This window comes from Electrophorus electricus, chromosome 3, assembly GCF_013358815.1.
Source record: "Electrophorus electricus isolate fEleEle1 chromosome 3, fEleEle1.pri, whole genome shotgun sequence".
Taxonomy (NCBI): domain Eukaryota; kingdom Metazoa; phylum Chordata; class Actinopteri; order Gymnotiformes; family Gymnotidae; genus Electrophorus; species Electrophorus electricus.
This window is the reverse complement of record NC_049537.1, coordinates 16,617,138-16,640,280: the sequence shown is the minus strand read 5'-3', so window position 1 is coordinate 16,640,280 and position 23,143 is coordinate 16,617,138. Positions and strand designations below refer to the sequence as shown.

At 38.3% G+C, this 23,143-nt stretch overlaps 1 protein-coding gene across 9 annotated transcripts in view; it reads left to right on the top strand.

The window, feature by feature from the left end:
- The window catches only part of ptprt (protein tyrosine phosphatase receptor type T), a 199,331-nt gene that overhangs the window by 119,104 nt on the left and 57,084 nt on the right, over positions 1–23,143 (top strand). For 5 of the 9 annotated variants that reach the window (XM_035524517.1, XM_035524512.1, XM_035524510.1 and 2 more), the window contains exons 10-15: positions 3,163–3,364; positions 4,419–4,521; positions 6,878–7,151; positions 13,528–13,564; positions 14,986–15,042; positions 20,971–21,106. In XM_035524517.1, coding sequence (XP_035380410.1) covers positions 3,163–3,364; positions 4,419–4,521; positions 6,878–7,151; positions 13,528–13,564; positions 14,986–15,042; positions 20,971–21,106 — 809 coding nt within the window. The remainder of the gene's footprint in view (positions 1–3,162; positions 3,365–4,418; positions 4,522–6,877; positions 7,152–13,527; positions 13,565–14,985; positions 15,043–20,970; positions 21,107–23,143) is intronic. The other 4 variants (XM_035524516.1, XM_035524514.1, XM_035524513.1 and 1 more) reach the window with 2 other exon arrangements.

The following is a 23,143-nucleotide window of genomic DNA, read 5'->3' as shown; positions in this document are numbered from 1 at the left end:
ATTTGGGTATGTTTGGAGTGTCCAAGAACCGATTTGAAGAACCAAATTATTTATTTATTTTAGATTTTTAACAAAGGGCTTTACAATACTGGCTGGGAATAGTAGCCTTTTCCTCTGCTCCCTTCAGTCCATGTCACTGCTGAATTACTTCAGCCTACCCGGTTTTCATATTAGCCAGAGACCTTTTCTCCACCCCTACACTTTCTCTTTCATTGGGCTATAAGAAATCTTAGCTTTATGAGGTCTGCTTAATATGACCAACTAGGGGTGGAGTATATCAACAGAGATGCAGGCAGCAATGCTTCTAGACCCTAAGCTAAGGTAAGACAGTGTAGGGATATTGTTTTACAAGTTTCTTTAATAAGATAAATGGCATAAATCAGACATCAGTCATATTTCCTGGTTCTCTTAAAAATAAAAGTACAAAGGGGGTAAAAAAGAACTAAATGGCCAACAATTAAAAAAGGTCAATTTTTAATACCCCTAAACCTTGAAGTGTGACTGTGAATCTTAAACAGCACGCCTAATAAATAGTGCTAATAGGACAAGTACCAGTCAAGCTACTGCTCTGGTTATAGATGGTGGTGAATAAAGTCAGTTCTGTTTTCTCCATGTTTCTCTCTAGACTCACACTACAGCTTCACATGAGAGGCTCACTGCAGGATTTAACGATAGCGAAAACTGAACTTTAAACGTAACCCCTCCCTAAAGGCGCCCTAATGAAATAATAATTTAGGAGGAGCACATCTCAGAAATTTCGTGTTAGATCAATGTAAGTTAGCACGGTGCCTCCAAAAAAAATGTGTCTACTTCAACTATGTTGATAGTAATAAATCCTTTTAAATCCCTCATGCTTAGTGACCCGAATGATTCACAGGTTAGTAAATAACCCAAACGACACTTTTCATTAAAAAATGCACATATATCCCTGCACAAAGGAAAGCAATGGCGAAATAACAGAAGTCACAAGCAACGAAAACCAATTCAAAAGAAGAAAGATTAATTGAACGATGCAGTTACCTATTAACGTCACCACAAGCGGCAGGGGAAAAAAACAAAAAACATTAATATTTCTCTTACCCTTCAGAGGCTTCAATTAATTGAATAAACACGGAAATTAGCAGATGAAACAGTCAATAATAAATGGTCAATACAGTAAATGCAAACATGAACCAGAGTTTGGCTATGTCCAGTTTAGCACGTGGATGTTCACAAGCATTTGTATTATAACTCGTTGGGGCCCAAAACGTTGGTGGACATTTATAGAATGCCAAATGATGTGTATGTGAAACCCAGGGCTGGTTGGTCCTTTACTCGCGAGTCTATGTTAAGTCTCTGGTCCTCCTTGTCCATCCACATGAGCAGCAGCATGGAGAATTCAGTCCTCTTCGCTGAGAAGTAGCCAGTTCAGTGGTATAACCTGGAGCTGTAGCTAGCTCTTCAACCGAATATGGCTAACTCGACATAGAACTGAAACAGACAGACAATGCCTACAGCAGAGAGAATATACTTTCACGCTAACAAACACCGTTAGACTTGAAAGAAGAAAATGGGGAAAAGTTACAGGTTGGGCCTATATACGGCGTATATTAAGTCTCCAACAACTAAAACTTCGGGGGAAAATTGCATCTCTCTCTCTCTCTCTCTCTCTCTCTCTCTCTCTCTCTCTCTTGAACATTCCAGCCAAAAAAACCCTTCAAACCTATGATGCTTTAAAACAAAGTATGCCTAAAGCAACAAGATTGAAGCTTTGAAGAAATACTGTTCTGAGAAAGATGTTGATGCCTTTTATTCTATATACCCCCCAGACAGTCATCCTATTCAGGGTTATTATTTTGTTGCTTTTGGGTAAAAAGATGCATCTTGTGTTTTTCTAATGAAGGTCTCTTTATACTTTGCTAGTCATGATTTGCCAGAAAGAAAAGGATGATAATCATTTTAAATAATCTCATTGCCTTTAGAGGCATCCAGAAGAGTGTGAATGAGTCAGCACGATGTCAGGAGTGTGAGGTAGATGCTATCCGCATCTGCAGGAACTTGAAAGTGTGTGATAGCCGTAGGGTACCTGACTCATCCCTGTCTTTTACTCATGTCTCTCCTGCCCCTCACACCCCCACTGGCTCATTGTGTGTGCTACAAATCTCGGATATATGTGTGTGTTCTATCAGACAAAATTCTCTTTGAAAGCACGGTTTTCCCTCCTGAAACTATTTTGCTGCCTGTAGGCAGTGGTAGGCTTTGGACCTGTGTGTGTGTTTGTGTGTTTTTATGTGTGTGTGTTTGTGTATGTACATGCGTCTGCATGTCAGCACTATGCGTGAAAAGCTTTTAGACAGCAGGCCTGCCAGGCACCCAGCTGTCAATTTATTTGATTTGAATCCTTAAATGGAGTTGTGAACTGTGAAACATCAAGGCTAAACTGTTTTGATTGCCCCCACAGCCTGTAGTTATCAATTTACACAAATAGCGATCTCCACAGAGATATGAACTGACTGACTGCGTGTGTTGTGGGTTGGAGGGACTTTCAGTGATACCTGGTGATTGGCATGTCAGTTTTAACTTTTTATGATCATTTTGAGTTGCTTGTAATTTTTCTGGCAGCACCTAGTGGGTGGTCGCAGCAAACAGTCATCACCTGCCCATCACTCGTGAAGTCATCACCCACCCGAGACATCCATCCACAGATTAAGCCTAACCTAAACTCGATCTTCACTGGACTATCTCTGTAGATAGCAGTACTGTTTAGTCCAATACTAGGAGTAGTGAGTCATTCTAATGAATCATGCTATTTCTAGGCTGACCAAGGTCACTGAAACTGCCTCAGACCTTTGGAAGAATTTGTATAGAATGGCATATTCCAGTTATTCCAGTGCTTAGCTGAGCTCTCACAATCTGTCTTGTTCATTGATCTATCTGTGTGTACTTGACCACATGACCACATTACATTGCTATAGCAGCGGCCCTCAACCATAATCTCCCAGCTGCCCCCCCCCCCCCCCAAAAAAGGCACAGCTCAGTATCCAAGCTTCAACAGGTGCTTTCTACTTAGCATATTATCAATCCTTTTACAGGTTACATTTGCTGCACAGTTCATGCACGGTTTAAGACCAGGTGAAAATGAACAATATCTGTTAATTTTCCTCCCCTTCACCTTTTCCCCAGATCACCTACAAGGCCCTGAGCTCCCTGGACCCCAGTGCTGATCTGAATGTCCAGCATGGCCGGGTATTCAAACTCCAGAACGAGACTCACCATCTGTTCATGGGGCTGTACCCCGGCACCACCTACTACTTCACCTTGAAGGCTAGCACCAGCAAGGGTTTTGGCCTACCTGCCACCATTCGTATAGCCACCAAGATTGCAGGTAAGAGGGATGACCTGCCTCCATCTGTGGCTCGCTTGGGTTTATTGCATCTTCTTTCCTTAATTGGTGATATGAAGAGAAGTGAGAGATCTTTTTGAACGTAGTAACAAAGATGATGGTTTTAACATTGTGTGTTACTGATGTGTTTGGGTACATGCTCATTTGGATCTGTCAGTATGGATCTGCATATCTTGGTAATTCATAGTTCAGTATAGCTTAGATTAAAAAAAAGTTTTTATTCATTTGCAGGAAAAATTTTGTGACTTGACATGAATCTGGAAGCCTTGAGAGAAGTCATGATAGCTGTTGAATTTGTTGTTGTTTTTTTTTTTTTTCACCATAATCTTCATTTGATTGTTCTTATTCTTCAAAATATTCGAGGGGAGTAAAGCCTTTTCATTTATGGCATTTAGTTGATGCGTTTATCCAAAGCGACTTACAATTATGACTGAGCACAACTTGAGCAATTGAGGTACCACTAAATATTTAGTAAGTTTATTAGTTTATTAATATTTGCTAAATATAAATCAGATTTTAGGCAAAATACAAGGATTGTATATTTTGCCCAGGTTATCCACTTTGTTTCAGTTGCCCACAGTAGCAACAAACATTCAGTTTAATAAGGACACTTGTAACATACAACATACACAGTTTGTTAAATCTACATTACACATCTAAATTGGAAAGAATAGAATGGGATTTTAAAGATGATTGCACAGGTATCGCTCATATCAAAATTAGGTTTTTATCACATTTATAATTACTATATATACTGTAATTACTAATATAAATTTAGACAGATATGAGTATTATAATGTAGACTGATGCATAAAATGATTTAGAACATTTAGTATTTAATTATTTAGTATTTAAAATTAAGCAGCAAGCTTTCAACTTGGAACATTCAGATATTGAAAGTATCAGTTTCATCCTTGGACACTACCGACATATAGGTTTTTGAATAACAGAAATAAATCACCCCAGAGGGAAAATGTCATCTAAGATATGCTTGTCTTAATAAGTAGCTAACCATATGTATTTCTCATCTCTGTAGCACCATCAATGCCTGAATATGAGACTGACTCGCCTCTGAATGAGACAGACACCACAATTACTGTCCTTCTAAAGCCCGCCCAGTCACGAGGAGCCCCTGTTAGGTGAGCAAACTTCTTTCCATATGTTGTCCATTTAGAAACCTTTCAGCATCAAATTTACTTTGATTAAGGTCTTTTCAAGGGAATGTGGACAAATAATGCTTGGCAGTCTGGAAGATTTAAGATTTAAGTTAATCATTTCTGAGCATGGACATGTTTAAAGAAAACTGGTGTGTTAGTGTTGCATGAAAAAAAAATGGTTTTTTTTAGATTTTGGAGTTTTGAAAGGTATGAAATTCACAGATTAATCAATAAATTATAGCAGTTGAAGTCTTTTATCATATTAATCCATATTAAGGTTAGGTGACATCAAAGTATACATCAGAAAAGCAGCAGGGGCAAACATAGCCAGGTACCAACATTGTTTTCTGGACAGAAAATAAGGGTACAGACATTCATTAATAACAGACACACACTGGAGAACAAAATCCTAAAATGAGGCATGTTTCTCCTCTCTGTTCTTCAGTGCTGGTCCAGGGAGCTGCTTGAGTGAAGAAACCAGTGAGATGCTTAGCAAATAAGCACTCATTCAAATAAGCATCATTTGTATGCTCAGCCTTTAAAGAGGAGCTGGTCAGTTTGGCTGTGCACTGGCAAAGCAACAGAGCTTCTCTCTGTGTTCCCTGGGAGTCTTTAAAAGGCATCAGCTAGACGTGACATGCAGACTTCAGGCATTGACAAACAAAATGAACAACAACAACAAAATACCCTATAAACTTGCTTTTCCTTTAGAGATGAGCACATATGAGATTGCAGTGCATGTTAGTGACAATAAATCCTCTACATTTTGTTAAAGGAAACAGTTAATACATTTTAAATACAATTTTGTAGATAATAAACCAGCCAGAGTAAATGATTTAATAGTAATAAAATTCAGAATACTACTATTAGTCTACCACTCTCAGTATTAGTTTTAATTATATGAATACCATCTTCCCTCCCCTACAAAAAGCATTTTTTTGATGACAACAATATCTAGATTCTTATTTATTCAGAAGTCCTGTCTTTTGTCTTCATTTTAAAACTCATTTTCAAAACTGGGTGACTTAATGTTTTAACTTTACATTTTTGGACTTGAATATTAACTAATCAAATATAGCTCTAAATATTTTGAAACATAAAATTGTGTTCATAAATTAAAATTCATTAAGATCATAGTGAGTAAATTCAGTTTGTTCAAAAATCATCTTCGTAATAAATAAAAAGATAATCCAAATTCCATTTTGTCACTTTTTTAATCCAAATCATTCTCCTTATTTTCATCCCACACTCTTCAGTTTAAAAAAAAAATCCAACATGTTAAGAAAGCCAGTATGGTTAATATCAAGGACTGTAATAACATCTTTATTAGTTCAGAATTGTAGGACCTCTAGATGAATATGGCTGCAGTGGTTGCCTGCATTACACACAACTACACAACCACACAGTCCCTGTCATTACACACAACTACACAACCACACTCTCTCACATATACCCTGACAGCTATTAGTTTAAAATGGAGATCCACTGTTTTTCTGTTTTTGCAAGAAGGAAAAAAAAAGATGGGGAGAGACAGGCTTCTTTAGTCATTATCCCCCATGAAAGATGCCAAATTAGAGACTAGGATAATTTGGCATCATCTTTTTGGTGAAACATACATTTCCCTAATTGCACATAATTGTGAAGTATGTTCATGGCATAGACAGGCATAATTGCAAACAAGCCCTATTAGTGATGAAAGCTCAGAGGATGTCCTTATCTATTCATGAAGTCTGTGTACTGAAACACAGTCATGCCCTCTCCACGTCCTCAGGCCCCCTTCACAAGCCCTTTTAAAAAGCCCTGTTCAACATGGAGCACCTTCCCTCCTTTAAGATAACTGCTGCAGCAGAGATTTCCCTCTGCTGGCCCTATAATGCATCGTCTACTTAATTGTACGTTCTCAACAGAAGGCACAATGGAGCTTTAGTCCTTTTGCTGTTTTAAAAAGCCAGAGAGCAAGTTTAACTAAATACTTCACCCTGGAATACGAATAATGGATAAAGCCATGTAGAGTAGTTAGCAGTGTACAAAAGGAGTGTATACAAACTGATCCCTACCAGTTTTTCTGGTGTTATTTTTCCGTAAATTAGGAAGATGAGTTCTTTAACTTGCATTGCAGCAAGAAGAACTCTGAAATTACAGTTCTCTTAGTACTCTAGTAAAGTAGATATTTGTAATGCTAAAAGCTGCTGTTTCAAGCTTCGATAGCATTTAATCATATCTGACTGAATTAGTGTTCTAGGGACAAAAAGAGCCAACCTCACTTATATGTCTCATATCTCAGTGTGTGTGCTCATATTTCCACTATTTTAACTAGAGCAATGTTTTCATTCTCCAGCGTATACCAAGTGGTGGTTCAGGAGGAACGGAAGCAGAAAATGCGGCGTGCCACTGATCTCACCGAATGCTTCCCCGTTCCCGTAAGCTTCCGGAACGCCTCTATCTTGGACTCGGCACATTACTTTGCAGCCGAACTTGCTCCAGTCAGCCTAGCAGTGGTACAACCCTTCACCATAGGGGACAACAAGACCTATAACGGTTATTGGAACGCGCCACTGTCTCCTGCCAAGAGCTACAGCATTTACTTCCAAGCCCTGAGCAGAGCCAACGGGGTGAGTGCTGGCAGGAAGCCGCCAATCACAGCGATCCACTTCTCTGACCACTTCCAACTGAGTCTAATGAGAGACCATTGATTTTTCAATTTTGACCTATGTACATTTAAACTTTAGTTGTAGAATGTCATAGGAAGCAAAAAAACCTTTTCCTGTTCCAAGTGTGTAAGTATTTGGCTGCACCCTGGGGCTCAAAATTAGAATTCACAAGTATATTAGCTTTGGGCTTATACAATGCAAGCTGTTACATTTGCTTGTGGTTGTGCATTTATGCAGCGTATATGAAGGTCTTATGAAGCTTAATATAGACTCATCCTATGTACTGTTTGCTGTATTCTAACTTGCTTGCATTGCCCTGTGCTCCAGCTGCTGTGGTGTGGGTGTTGATTTGATTGGATCTTGTTCAATTCAATTTCTGTTTTGTATGCTTGGAGAAAATCACTCAAAAACAACCTCAGACTGTGACCTAGATAATTTGATCGGCAAGTCATGCATAAAATATAGATTTTGGTTGGTTGTTCAGGCTTGATGCCCCTTTCACCATGCGCCAAGAAACCTTTGGGATAAAACACGTGCTGCAATTGGTGTAAATCTCAGTTTCTGGAGAATAAAAGTAAATGGATTTACCATTTGGCTCTTATTTATTATCATTATGATAATGCTTTGGGTTTGGAAGGAAAAAAATACCAAACAATGCTACTGTTTGCAATCCTGGCTTATTGTTGTTTCTATGCATGCCATTAGCTTTATAAAGTGAAGTGCTGCTGAGTACTTCAGTGCCAGTCGCTGTCAGTAAACATTCTGTGTATGAGGGGTGGGGAAAGAAATAATTCAACATCCAACAGTCTCTTTATTCAGATACAAAGAGCCAGTCCTCATACAACCTACCTGCTGAGGCCAAAAATGGTGTCAGTGGAAAGCCTGGCAGAGTCCCCCTACCTTCCCTCAGCATAGTCAGCCGTGCCAGCCTCCTCACCAAGTGCTCCACCTCACTGGAGTCTTTCATGCCAACAGTGACACTGGGAGAAAAAAAAGTGTAAAGGAGGTAATGAGGGAGGTCGACACAGCAACTTTGGCCACCGATTTCTAGCTTATTGCTTTTAACCATATAGCTTCTCTTGCTTTTTTTGCCCAGTGAAGCAGTAATAAGTCAACAGTGTGGTAGATCCTCCTCTAACACAACAGAGAAGTGCCAGCAAGTGCCAAAGCCAGCATGCATGCACATGGCTATAAGTCACTTAATGGGCAAGAGGGGGACCCTTTTGAAAGCTGGTTATAAGGTCAAAGACTGAAATCCAGATCTGTGAAAGTGCTATAAATAAAATAAATATTACCATATTTGCCAGACTAGAAATTGGTTAAATCTGAGAGCATCTAAAAATCTAAGCAATACTGTACTGAGGTGAGCTAACACAGGTAGGGTTTTTAGTAGTACATATAATTTTAATTTATTATTATCCAAAGTTTATAGGCTATCTATATGCTAAGGTTATTGTAAATAAAACATCAAAAATACTATCTGAACATAAACAGATGTTTAACTAGAGAGAGAGTTCCAAAAATCTCTCCAGATGTCTTTCTAGGGTGAGGATCTTGGAGAGGAAGAAATCTTTTTACACCAAAGAACCATTTACATGTTGTGTTAACATGCTTTTCAAATCTGGACAGTATCCAGATATACTTTAGTCATTTACACCTTTCATTAAAATGTCTCCCCACTGGGATGCTAGATGTCTTATTTCACTTCACTGTGCAAAATGTGGTTAGAGTAATCTGATCACAGGTCTGATCACAGTGTGTCCTGGGTGCATTTACACTTGGTGCATTTACACAATGCTGGGTGCATTTACACAAGTCTAATGCACTTGTGATATGATCACTGAAAATGCAGGTAAATTAATGAAAGCATGAAGGATTTTAGGCCTGTAGCTTCTTTGCCAATGAGTATGCAGCATGTTGGTTTTTAGGTACCACACCCACAGTCAGACCCAAAATGGCACAGCTGCAATTCAGATACTGCTGATCAGTGCTTTAATATGTGTTCTGGACTAGCAGTTAATGTGAGGTCAGAATAAATCTCATTCTGGAATATGGATGCAGAAACTCAAAAAACCCTGTGCAATTGTAGTTCTGGTTTCCTCTTCAAAGAGAGAAATGCAAAAAAAAAACCCCAAAAAACAACTCTAGGAACTATTAGCTAGATGGAGTGAGCCATAAAGCTTGTCTGGAGAAATGAGTAAGAAATGCATTAAAAAAAAATAATAATAATAATAATAAAAACAGAGAAGCATAGTAAAGCTCCAAAGTGGATCTCAAATATAAGCTTAGATGTGAATCATTTTGGCTGGTTAAAGGATCTGGTTTTACTGCTTTTTCTACAGAATCTACAAAGTCAGAGCTCGACGGACAGCCATAATATCCTTGCTGCTTGGATTGTAGGCACAGAGCCTCTTCTGTGAAACTATAAAGTGAAACAGACTGTGTGTTACTTCTGAAAGCCTCAAAGAAAGTGCTTTTCTGTCTCAATGCTGGGAGGAGAAGAGAGCAGATTAGACCTGTTGTTTTTATTCTTGGTGCTCTCACACTTTGGTGTATAAAGGTTTTCTACTAAACTTGAGAGTGTGTAGATAATTATAACAAAAATCCCTGACCAGCCTTAATGCATCTTTCTCTTTTCCTGCACTTGGTCCCCTAATGTCTCCCTGTGCCTAATTTAACTTAAAGGCTAAATTCAAAATGATTGTGTTTCTCCATTACTGGCTATGTGGAATTGGGAGGTATGCCCTTGTCTCACACTTATTAAATCAACAGTGTTGATAAACACAGCTCTGGGTATTCCAATACTATCCATCTCTCTCTCTCTCTCTCTCTCTCTTTCTCTCTCTCTCTCTCCCTGTCTTTCTCTCTCACCATTTCTCTCTGTCTCTTACCCCCTCCGCTCCTCCTCTCTTACTGTCTCTCAATTAATTTACACCTCTGAGTCATCCTTCAACCATTCCAGCTTTAATGAAAAAGCAACCATCCTAAATAAAGTGGGTTTAAAGTGCCGTAGACCACAGGCAATATAGTGATAAAGAGAGCCATTTGCCCCCCCCCCCCATCACCCACACCCCCAATTCTGTGCCCCTCTAAAGTCAAGTAAAGGCAGATGTAATAAAGAACTTTTTTTTTTCCTATAAAAATACTTTCTTCATGGAACAGGCATATGCTGCATTTCTTTCATCACCTTAATGCCTTTGTTTGTCTTTATGTTAGGGCCACCATATGTACATTATTTAATGAGAGAGCAAGAGAGATAAAGATAGAGAGATCTTAAATTCTTACACCTGAAGTGCCTGCTAACAGGTCTAGATTCTCTTTCATTTTAGTTTCAGTATAGTAATTCATGGAACCTGGAGTCTGAGAGACTAATGTCAACTGCCCCTAATCCTCTGTCTTTCCAGGTGATTCCTCTCTGTCTTCCACCACATCATGCATGGTTTCCTTCTGATCCTTCATTAGCAAGTAATGAGTATTTAATTAATTAATTATTTCTAGTCATAAAAAAGGTAATATGTTTGTAAAGAATTAGAGCATAAATTAAGAATCCTGATTCACTCCAATGCCCCGTGCTTGAAAATAAAATAATGTAGAAAGCAATGGAGAGAAGGAGAGAAATGTGCAAAAAGCTCTCCAGGTGCTTGTGAGGTAATAGCTACACCTTGCCAGATTGGCTCAACCTATGGAGGTGATAGGTCACAGCAGGGGTCAGGACACAAATGGAGTGGTATAGATGAGTCAGATTTGCCTTATCCTTTTCACCTGTGTGTGGGCAGAAGTGTGACATACTTGAGTACAGTCGGACATGCCAGAACGTGCCTGTGCTACCAAGCCTCTTGGGACCTTGTGCATCTATAGTCGACTAGACAAGAATTGTTTCCAGAAGGATTTGGGATGGACTGCTTTAAAAATGTCACTCACAAATACTTTAGTGGCCCATATGCTGTCCTAGTTGGTCATAATGTGGTTTACATCATATGAGCAAGTGGACTCTACTGGCTGGTTGTTTAGTTACTATAGTTGTTTGACGGCCAAAGGACATCAGTTAAAGCTGAACTGAAATGGTTCCGTTCAGTTAAAGTCTCACTCCAAACTAGTGCACCAAATGTTTTCCATAATAGTGTCACGGTTTTAGTGAAGTGTGAAGTTAACATGGTTGGTGTTTTTCAGACTCAGATTCAAAAAACTATATTGCCTCCCCTCTGTTCTATTCTTTTGGACACAGGTTCGATTCGTGCCCAATCCCTTCTTTGACCTCTCTCTTTTCATGCCTATCTCTCTCTCTGTCATCATAGATTTTTTTTTAAAAGAATGACGGTCTGTCTGTCTGTTGCTCTTTGTAAATTTCTCTCTCCCTTGGTCTCTCTCTCTCCTTCTCTCTTTCTCTCCCTTACAATTTAGACACTGGTTATTTAAAAAATTTTTCCTAGTTCTTTTACCCATTATTTTGTGTGAAAAGTGAACTGTTTTCAAACACGATGCATGTGAGCAGTGTCCTCTAACTATAAAATATTTTAAAATATGATGACACAACTAGTGAAAGTTTCATGGATATTACTGTGAAAACAATGAACTTTACACCAGTAAATAGTAACATATGCAAATGTCTAGTTTTTGTTAGACACAGCTGTGTATCTCCCTTATTAACTTCTTGCATTGGTCATTTTTGTTTGACTACCATTCCTAACTTTTGTTTTGTGTTTTTGTATTTTGTTTTAGGCTTTGTTTTCCTTTTGTATTTTAGTTATGTGTACTAGCTTTGTTTTTGTGTTTGGCCTGACTGACTTTTTAATCTTGGACCAGAATAACTCTAAATTACTGTTTATGGATTTGCCCACAATAAACTTAGCACTACAGAGAGAGAATGAGTGAGTGAGTGCGTGAGAGAGAGAGAGAGAGAGAGAGAGAGAGAGAGAGAGAGAGAGTGAGTGTGTGTGTGTGTGTGTGTGTGTGTGTGTGTGTGTGTGTGTGTGTGTGTGTGTGTGTGTGTGTGTGCGTGCGTGTGCATACGTGCATGCACACTTTAACTCCCTAGGAGGTCTAATCAGTGGACAGTGGTGAATCAATACACAGGTTAACTTGACAGAATTCTGTTGAAAGCTCCAGATTCGTACTGACTCCCACTGAAAATGAAGAAGCTAACTGATTAGCATACACTCGTTTCCCACACCCTTTGTATGTGCATGCACGGATGTGTGTGGGCGAAAATGTAAAGCAGATGACTGTGGACCAGGGTTGTGCGTTTTCAATCGTGTCAAGCCGATAGTGTCATCATAAGTATATGATGGTGATGACTACCAGGACACACACAAGAATTCTCAAATAGATAAACACAAATGAACCAACAGCGCAGTGATTCTGTGTGGATATCTAAATGTCACCCAGATCACACACTGTGTAGGTCCTGTTCCTGATGTGCATACTGCAACCTCATGTGCATACTGCCTAATTAAAGCAGATGGACACTGTAAACAGAATACACATACACACACATGCATACACACACACACACACACACACACACACACACACACACACACACACACACACACACACACACACACACACACACACACACACACACAGCAGCCAGCTTGGTGTTTCTTTGTTCTAAACTGCTATGTTGACATCACATTGCTCTTAGAAATGGGCTAATTATTACCTGTCAGACTACACTGTTTTAACAGTCATTACCATAATAAGTACCATTCATTCATGGCCTGGTTTTAGTTGTGGTCTAAAATGTCTTCAGAAGTTCTGTATTAAACTGTAATAAATCAGGTCTGTTCTGGAACTGGTTTTTCTAAAACATTGTAGTGATCCTCAGGAAATGGTACAGGAAACATTATGTGAACTTTAATAATGTTAATTCCCAGTTTATCTTATAATGCTTTGGAGAAATAAGGCTCAGAGTAGGTAAGTTTAATTTAGTTATGGAAAATGCTGAAAAACCGGGGTTCAGTAGAATGCATACATAAATTAAATGATGCACCCTTGAAAAGTTAATTATTCCTTTGTTTGCATTCCACTAAATCAGGATGTGCCTACAACTATCACTCAAGAGTTATAGTTACTGCACATGATGAGGTTTCAAATTAATTCAGGTTTTTCCAGCCTGGGTGAGCACTTTGTTTTTGTCCAGTATCATAGCTTCTTAAAAAAACTGGTGTTTCCAAAAAATGGTGAAGGGAGACAATGTTTCATGATATTTATGGTTGTAATAATACTAGTCACTGTGGTTTGAAAATTCAGATGTAACATCTGAATGTAACAAAAACAATGTTCTTCAGGAGATTTTTAAACATTTAATTAAAAAGTAACTTTTCTTTTTTTCCAGGAAACAAAAATCAACTGTGTGCGACTGGCTACCAAAGGTATGAAACTTCTTTTCACTCACTGCCTGCTTTTAGAATTGAGTATATGTTTAGAGATAAATTAGAATTCTGGTTCTGATTACAGTAATGGTTTTTAGTGGGAAATTATATCTGAAGCATTTATTAGTAGATTACATGATATGTCTGCCTTGAAGCATTCCTGCTCAGTTAGTAACTATAATTCAGAGCACCATAGCATTAAAAATGTTTTGTTTTTTTTTAAGAAATGCTAGCTGTTTTATAGTTTAATTGTTTGCATTATATTTTTATATTCTCTACAATGAACAAATGTAACCTTTTCCTATAGAAAACAAATTTAAATTTCCATTCAGTCGACAACACAAAGGCCTATCACTCTAACAAACTGAACCCCAGAAGAATTAAATAAAACTTAAATTTCATCTTTGTTTTACTTGCATGAATGTCTGCAGTTCTTTTTTTTTGGTTTTCTATTTCTTTCATGTCTTTCTTTCTCTTTATTTCTTTTGTTCTTTCCATTGTTTTAACACATGAATGAATTAAAGACAACTGACATCAAATCAGACTCTCCATTTCATTGTTTAATTTGCTTTTCTCTTCATTTTGATTGGCTCCTAATCCATTTTAACGCACAGCTGATGGCATACTAGGTTCTTTTTAATTTGCACCCATTCACTTTCTATCCATGTCAGCCATTTGTAGTAATTGACTTGCTGTCTTTCTTTTTCCTCCATCCCTGTCACTACACTCTTGGTTGGGTTTTTACTATGATTGGCAGGGACCTATTCTACTTGTGATTTTGCTTTGGAATAGATATGCTTTGAATTTTGTGGCTTTTATTTTTATGTAATGTGAATAAATATATAATAATCATACCAGATGATAACTGTTAACTAAATGTGCAATATGATGACATTCCTAAGTCATTTATGACAAATAAGAGAATAGCAAATAAGAGAATAATAAATAAGGGAATAGCAACAACAAAAAGAAATTATATGTATTTGCCACAAAGTTCAAACATTTTGTATTACTGTTTTTTTTCTTCTATTTTTGTTTATTTTTTTAATTACATTTTTCACTCATTGTCATAAAATAATAATAAAGCTTCCCAACCTATTGTAAACTTTGTCTTCATTGATCAAATTTCAACCTTATTTTTGTAACAACTTTAACATTTTTAAAATCAAATTTATGTGTTTCTTAATGGATCCCCTAAATATTTTTGCAAGGAGCTTTTGGTCTTAAATTCCTTTACTCAGCCATTCTTATGTCCACTTTCACACACAGCCTTTGTCTATCTGTTTACAAAATGTTCCAGTGTATACCGAAGTTCTGAAGAACTGACAGACACTGAGAGCGGAAGGCGTATTTCTTTAGACAATTTTTTCTTTCTTTCTTTTTTCATGCATGCCGACCTGGAACGTAAAACCTTGTCTTAGTGGTAATAGGTAGGGGACAAAATACCACGCCCTACATACTTGTCATTCCCAGTGAAGGTGAATATTATACCATGGTCAAAATTATTTCTTTCCTCTTGCTTCTTTTCATCCACACCCTTTTCCACAGTTGTTTCCTTCCTAACTCTTTTTAAAATTGCTTTTGTTCTGAGATCTGTTCAGTTCATTCTGCTTTAAGATTTTCATCTTAATGCATTGGTTTGCATGTGCACAAAAGGTTAAATATAACTGATTGTCATTCACCTCATTTACACTAATGTTCTTTGGTACCCTTATAATGTATGGCCCCTCTCCCCACACGTCTCAATCACTTTGCAGTTTCAAAAGATCATTTTATATAACAACAATAATAAAAAAGAATCCCCTGACATCTATTGTAGTTTTGCTCATTGTCTTGTTAAGCTTACATAAAAATCAGTAATTTAAATAACTTTTATTAAGGCCTTCAAGAATAGGAAATTTTCAGTACTAAATTATTGCAATCAATTAATGAATCTGTCTAAAGATATTAAAATTGAAAAGAGGGGAACTAAGAAAAATTTTAATCATTCAAATTCAAACAAACAAAGACAACAGTTCTTTTGAGTCTACAATATCACATACCACACTGCTGTACCAACCTAGATCCCCATCATCCCTGTTTAGGTTCTAGATTAAATTGCATAAATAAAGCTTTTAACAAGTTTATGAGCAAAATTTCAAAAAGTGATGTGTGTTACCTTAGTCACCTGTACCTGTTCAAGTAACTACTTCACATACATGTTCTCACTCATACAGTCGGCCAGCCTAACCTCTCTGTGTGTGTTTGTGTGTGTTTGTGTATATTTTTGTGCAGCAGTGTAGGGTGAATGCTCTCTTTTGTGATTGTATATGGGTATGGGTATGTGTAGTTATTTATGTACGGGTATATGGGTGTACAAATATTTGTGTGAACATTTCTGAGTGTGTAATGAGATTTTGATGTATTAACATGGCATTTGTGTGATATTGTATAGCAGTCATATGTTAAACGTGTAAGCAATAGTAGATTTTGTGTTAGTGTAATGTATCATTTTTATGATTTTTTTTGTGAGAATGCACACTTTAAATTACACAGAGTAATGGGTTAAACCTTTTGCAATTGATTTTGCAGTTTTTCTTTACTGTCACTAGACAGCTACTAAATGAATACATCTCTTCATGTCACTATTTGTCCATAGGCCCTTCCTCTAAACTGACATCTCTGTGTACTACATGTACCACCTCTTTGCAGAGACGTTTCCTGATTAGTTAATGTATAGTTGGATATGTCAACATCTTTAGTTGCTGATTACAGAACCCAGCCCAATCACACAGTCTTTTTTTTCTGATGTAAATACATTTTAGTCTACATGTTCTTAAACTTTATAGCAACTTAAATGTGGTTGTTAGCAGCAAAAGATTCATTTTAGGCTACCATGTCTTCACAAAATCGTACCCATATGCTGGTAAGGAGCTGCACTTCATACATGTGCCAACTGCAAGGATTCACTCATTAGTAAAATTAGGTGGTGGTGTGCAAGGCTGGAACAAATACCAGTAGACAGTTCAGTGCTCGTCGAATAGCACAGGAATAATGAACAACACGCATCAGTGGTGTTGTGTAAGGAAAGAACTCAGATGGTGCCTGCTCTTACCATTGACGTTATAGGGCAGTTTCCTCAACATGTTTCCTCATTTTGACTAAATTGTAATGTCAGTAGTAATTCACTATTGAAATATGTTTTAAATGTGATTTAGAGCTAACATTAGATTAGAGAAACATGCTCTTTAACTGTTATTATAAGCAATATTGCTAGTATAATAAGCCTTAGAGCTGGACAGTAGAGGATAGAGACCATTCTCTTTTCTCAATAGTACATTTCAATTCTTGCTTATGTGGCTTCACCTTTTTAACTTTACAAAAAAATCTATAGATGTATTATGAGAACAGATTGAGTTGTATGATGGTCAGTGGTGGTTCTCTAGTCAAGATTTTAAAGTGGCTTGCTCTAAACATATATTCCTAGAGACTATATCATCAATCTCATCTTAATGGCTGTTGACATTATTCAACTCTTGCACTTTCAAAGTGCTGGTTTTAAGGTAAATAAGCTTTCCTTCCAGTTTAGCATATGCTCTCCGTTACTGCTGTGTGTTGAATACCTTGTTGGGCATTCGTGGTGTGAATAACTTCCTGACCTGTGAATTTAAGGAAGCACGAATGGGATCTTATCATATGTAGTCTCTCAAGAGCATCCTGACCTCCTTCCAGGTGAGCACTGGTGGCGTGTAAGAAAGAACAGACAGATGGCATCATTCACACTTCTGTGCTGTACAGCCGCACACACCATGGGGGGTCTGGAGGAGAGGGAAAAGTGTTGATGATGTGAGCCTATTCCGAACACTTCATAAGCTTGGTAGCGCGCATGGGTCTGAGGCAGTCGTTTGGGCGTGACACGTTAGATTTGCAGGGCAGAAGGACCAGGCTGGTCCTTTGGAAGCTTAGTGACGCATTAGGCCATGAGAGGTTAAAAACAGGCATAGTGAAGTGTGGCAAAGTGTAACACTTGGCCACTTCCTTCATCTGCGCCCTTCTCCACTTACAATATGTTCAATTGCCTTGACTGAAATTACAAATTGGTGTGCAATAAAATGTCAGGGACTGCTGAATCACAGTGCCAGGTGGCAGTCATGTTGAAAAGTTCTGTTCCGCCAACTAGTGGACCATTAGAGATGTTTAATGGACCAAAATGACGCAGTAGCAGACTGCTATTTTGACTTTTTTTGTTCATATTTTGATATGCATGATAAAATATGGCATTTAAATATGTCTAATATCAGACCTTTACAACTTGTCCAGAATACAGCAGCACGACTGGTCTTCAATCTTCCGAAGTTCACATATGTTACTCCACTGCTGCACTCCCTTCATTGGCTGCCAGAGAATTGCACGCATCAGATTTAAAACCTTGATGCTTGCCTACAAAGCCAAAAACGGTCCCCTTCATAGATGAGGTCAATGGTTAAAGCTCAATCCGTACCTCTAGTACTTTGAACCTCAAGTGCGGCTCAGCTCGAAATACCATGCTTCAAGTCTCATGGAAGACAAACATTGAGACTATTTTCTGTCCTGGCTCCCAGATGGTGGAATGAACTTCCACTTGCTGTCCGGACAGCAGAGTCCCTTGCAGTCTTCAAACGCAGACTGACGACCCATCTATTCGTGGAATATTTAAATGACAACTGACCCTGCTCCTATATTGACTAACTAAATTAGTACTTATTGTAGGGTATTGTTTATTACACTTAGATGTTGTCTAACAAACTCTAGTACTCTAGTACACACACGCACACACGCACACACACACAATTACACACACTCACACACAGAGACACCCGCCCCCCCCCCACCCGCAACACTCTTTAAGTTGAATGGAGTAAGGCTGGTTAGCCACCCCAGGTCTTAATTTTTGAGAACCAATAATATTGTTGCTTGTTTACATGATTGCTGGATGAGTGTCCTTCGTCTGTGTCCATCTAAAATTATAATCCATTTAGAGGAACTCAGATATAATGCTTTAATCCCGCCCACTGACAAAGAATTATTTATCACTGTATTACTCCAGTTCTCTGATGTCAGTGCTGATATGTATTGCCATCATCCTCAGATAATCCTATCTGTTATTTTACAGACCTGATTTAAGTAAAGTTTTAATCAAAAAGTACATTCTCTTTCCCACACATTGTTGTGAGGATAAGACATGGGTCATTCACAATCAAAGTGGAAGTGCAGCAGCCTCCTGCCATGAAAAGGATTATTCTTTAATATCAAAGGCTTTAGTGAAAATTCCTATCTGATACTTCATTTTCCCCAAGCCCAAAATAAAATGTATTTACATGTTCTTTTTAGGCAAACAAGCCAGGCCTGTGGGTGTAAGAAAATGTATGGTGAGTGGTTCTAATCACAGAAAGATTATGGCTAGCTCTTTTTTTAAATAAGACCTTGTGCTTTCTGAATTAAGCACAAACTGACTCTAGTCTTAAGGGAGCCATGTAGTCAGACTGCTATGATCCTTTTGGCTACAATGGATTTGAAAAGCAGTTAGACTCCTCAGGGAGAATAAAAAGTAAAAGAGAGGTAGAAAGATAGATAGATAGGGGGAAAAATATTTGAGAATTCCCATCATCACTGATCAAGGTCCAGTAGCACAGCTAAAACAGATATGATGCATCTGTAGCAAAGATGGGTAAAACCGGCCATAGTCTTATAAGAAAGCAACACAATTGGTAAACATTTTCTGCCATATCTATTTGCCCTTGTAAACAGGTAAATATTTAAATGAGGAAAGATTGTGCCATATTAAAACAAATTAGGAAGATGGACTAAATGGTTGGTCAGGACCACGTTGCATCAGTCAGATTTCGAGGTTAGCGTGGGATATTGTGCTATCAGAAAATACACTTAAACATCCAGACAGGCTTCAGGTGTGCGTGTATATCTGTGAGAACACTCACCAGCATGAACTACTGAACTCAATCAGATCAAGGCAGACGGAGATAAGTTAGCATTGACACGAGGGCAATGGCCTATCTCAGTGTCTCTCTCACACCCCTTCTATTCTATTCTTTCTCCCTCTCTCACAATACCCTGCCCCCCATATCTTCCCACTAGCACACAGATCCACCTGTGGATAGAGCAGTAAAATGTTTGGGTAAAAATATTCCTGGTCAAAGAAAGAAAGAAATGCTAGTGGAGATTGGTTCCGTTTCCTCTAAAGCAGTTGACAGAGAAGGTAAATGTGTAAGCATTTTGAAAGCTATTAATCTCATGAAGGAATGGTGTATAGGCTTTAGGTGTTTCATTTATTTGTTCTGAACAAAAAACTGTTTAGCTCATATTCTTTACACTGGCAAAAAGGAAAAATATAAGTTGGCTGAGACGAAAGCAAGTCTCCCAGGTTGAGACCAACATATTAATACGACATTGAACTGGTAAAGGTATGGTTAAGGATTTCTTAGGCAGGCTGCGGGCTGCAATAAATGTCTGTGTATAAATGAGACAAAGATGGCGAGGTCATATACTACAGGAATGTTTGTCATCTGGCGCTTTTTTCCTCTTTCAGTTCAGCTCTATCCCCAGGTTATCAGAATAAGTTGTTCAGATAATATGGTTCAATATGTTTGATTTTAATTGGTTGATAATTTTGTGATTGTTGTGCCATCTGGAGTAACAGCTCATTTCTTAGTAATAATGACAATTTTACAGTAGACTGACAGAGTTGATAAAGATTGGTTATTTGTTTTGAAGCGCTTTGTCCTAAATATGAAGAGAAATTTTAACAGTGTTTCTTAAAATTCATGCAGTTAAAGAACCTATGTTAAAAGGTTACACACACACACACACACACACACACACACACACACACACACACACACACTGCATCATTGTCCCTGTTTTTTTTTAGCTCAAGAGGCTAATCTTACTCTTTGCCTTTACCTCACAAATACACATAACATACAGTGTGAATTACAAGTGGAAAGATTTTATGTTAATAGACTACTTGTGGGAATGTGTCTGTCCCTCTGCATGGAAGTCATCATTGTACATTTAATAACACACCCTTAGCCATTCCCCAACCACGTGGCAATGATAAAGTCATCTGTGTACTTATTGGGTCTTGTCGGTGTATTTATGTATTTAAAAAAAATTTCTTCTTTCTTTTGGAGTGTGTCTGTGTGTACGTCCTGTGTGCAAGCATGTGTGTGAATGTGAAAATACGTATGTGTATGTGAAAGTGGAACAGCATATGTGTATGTTAAGAGTGCCTGTGTGTGAGTGTATGTCTTCAGTGGGCAGCTCTTGTTCCAGTTCAATGCCTTTCTCTCTCTCTCTCTCTCTCTCTCTCTCTCTCTCTCTCTCTCTCTCTCTCTCTATTTTTTTCTGTGATGTACCTCTTGTTCTTTCAGGAGCATCTACTCAGAATTCCAACGCCCTGGACCCCGAGAAGCAGGTTGACAGCACAGTAAAGATGGCGGGCGTCATCGCCGGGATCCTCGTGTTCATCATAATCCTCCTAGGCGTGGTTCTCACTTTCAAACGCAGGTAAAGACACACTTGTAGTGTACTAAACAGTAGCTTCTATACAGTATCACTTTTATTAAAGACATACCCTAATATATAAAGAGAGTGGTATTCAACAGTGAAATTTATATTTTTATATTTTAAATATTTTAAATGCTAGTTTAGTTTCCTTGTAAGGGTCTACAAACTTGGACTGAGGGTAATTTGTCTTTAGGATTCTAGGTTTGGGTGGGTCAGGGGAGAGTATCACTGCTTTACTGACATCTCCAGCTTCTGTGTCTTTTTGTGAAACATGTACACTGGCTTCCCTTCAATGCACTTCTGTCTCTCACCCCCTACATTCAACCATCACTACCACCACCACCACCTCCACCTACGCCACCACCACCGCCACTACTACTACTACCACCACCACAACTACCACCACCACAACACCATCTCCACCGCCATCACCACCTCCATCACCACCACTACTACTACCACCATCACCACCACACTTTTACCTCCAACACCCCCCCCCACCACTACCTGGCCCACTCCATTATCCCCCCCTCCCCCAAGTTCTGTTCATGTTCATTCTGAAAGGAAAAAAAACCCTCACCAGTCCTCTCATGTTCTCTTTGCCTTCACCATTACCCAGCACACATTTGAGACTCAAAAATGCACATGCACACATGCAGACACAGACATATATACACACACACATGCACACACACATCACTTGTTGAGCTGGTTTCATAGAAACAGACGAAGCCTAATCTTGGGCTGAAAGGACATTTGGAGCCCTGCTAGCTTGATCTTACTTACATAGATCACTTTCATTCTACCATAGCACAGTGAATCACATTTCTCATAAATAATATCATAGACTACAGAAGGTTGGGCTCATTACTGCATCATTTTTGTTACTGATTACTTGGGAGATGAAAATAAGAAAGTGCCATTGTAGCCACCAATGAATTAGGAAGTAGAAAGTTCTGCCATTCTTTTATAGATATTTTTTCCTCCTCAGGAGGAGTGAGATATATACTGATTATATATAGCGTGTGAATACATATGTCTCTCTGTATTTGCGGCATTGCCATAAACAGTAGTTAGTGGAGACTTAAAACTAACCCTCATCATTCCAGAATCAGCAAGTCAGCCATGGCAGTAGTGAGTGTTCCTCTGCTAGAGGTAAGGGACTTCTGCTGGTCTAACAACTGAGCCTTCCTTTGCTGCAAGGCTGTTAATCGAATTTATTAAAACAGAACATTTTCTCTGTGCTGAGGCAGTCAATGTGTGGGTGGCTGCATTGTCAAGGGGTCACATGTAAATCAAGACCAGCAGTCAGTGTTCAGAAAAACAAACTGTCATCGAGTTCTATAACCATATCTACAGATTTAATGTATACTATTCAGTTCGACTGGAATGCAAAAGTTCTTCAAGAATTAAGAGAACCCTAGAACTACAAAGTTTTTAGGCAGCTTGTTGAGCCGATGTTTGTCTGTAGGCAGAAGTTCGAAGTGAACGGACAACGAGAGAAGCACCAAAACAACTTAAGACTACACGATCCATGAAACATTGGCTGCTTTGGGTTATTCATATTTTTTTCTGGACAGGCAGTTAAGGTGACAGTGTACTGTGAATTGTGGACTTTTGCATGGCTGTGTAGCATATCTTTTATGAAGTCTTCATTTCTGAGCTAATAATACAGTGATGAATATAATGGACAGCCTGAGGTCAATGGCAGATTAGTGTTTTTCCTCTTTCACATGAAAAGCACACCCAGGCACCAACAGAATGGCAAAATATCTTCTGTCAACTCTAAGACAATTTAAATTGAATTATTAAAAAAATAAGATCTCTTTTGGAATAACATTCCTGTTCCTCTTAAGAAGTAACTTGTTGCTGCTTACTAAATTTGATTTGACCCTGTATAACTTTACATCCATCTCATCAGAAATAAGATGACAAGGACATGATTTTGCAGTGAGCAGACACCACATGATGTTAGATTCTGATTTTAATGCATCACTAAGGCCAGACTTTTGTTATACATGAGGGTCTGTCAGCGAC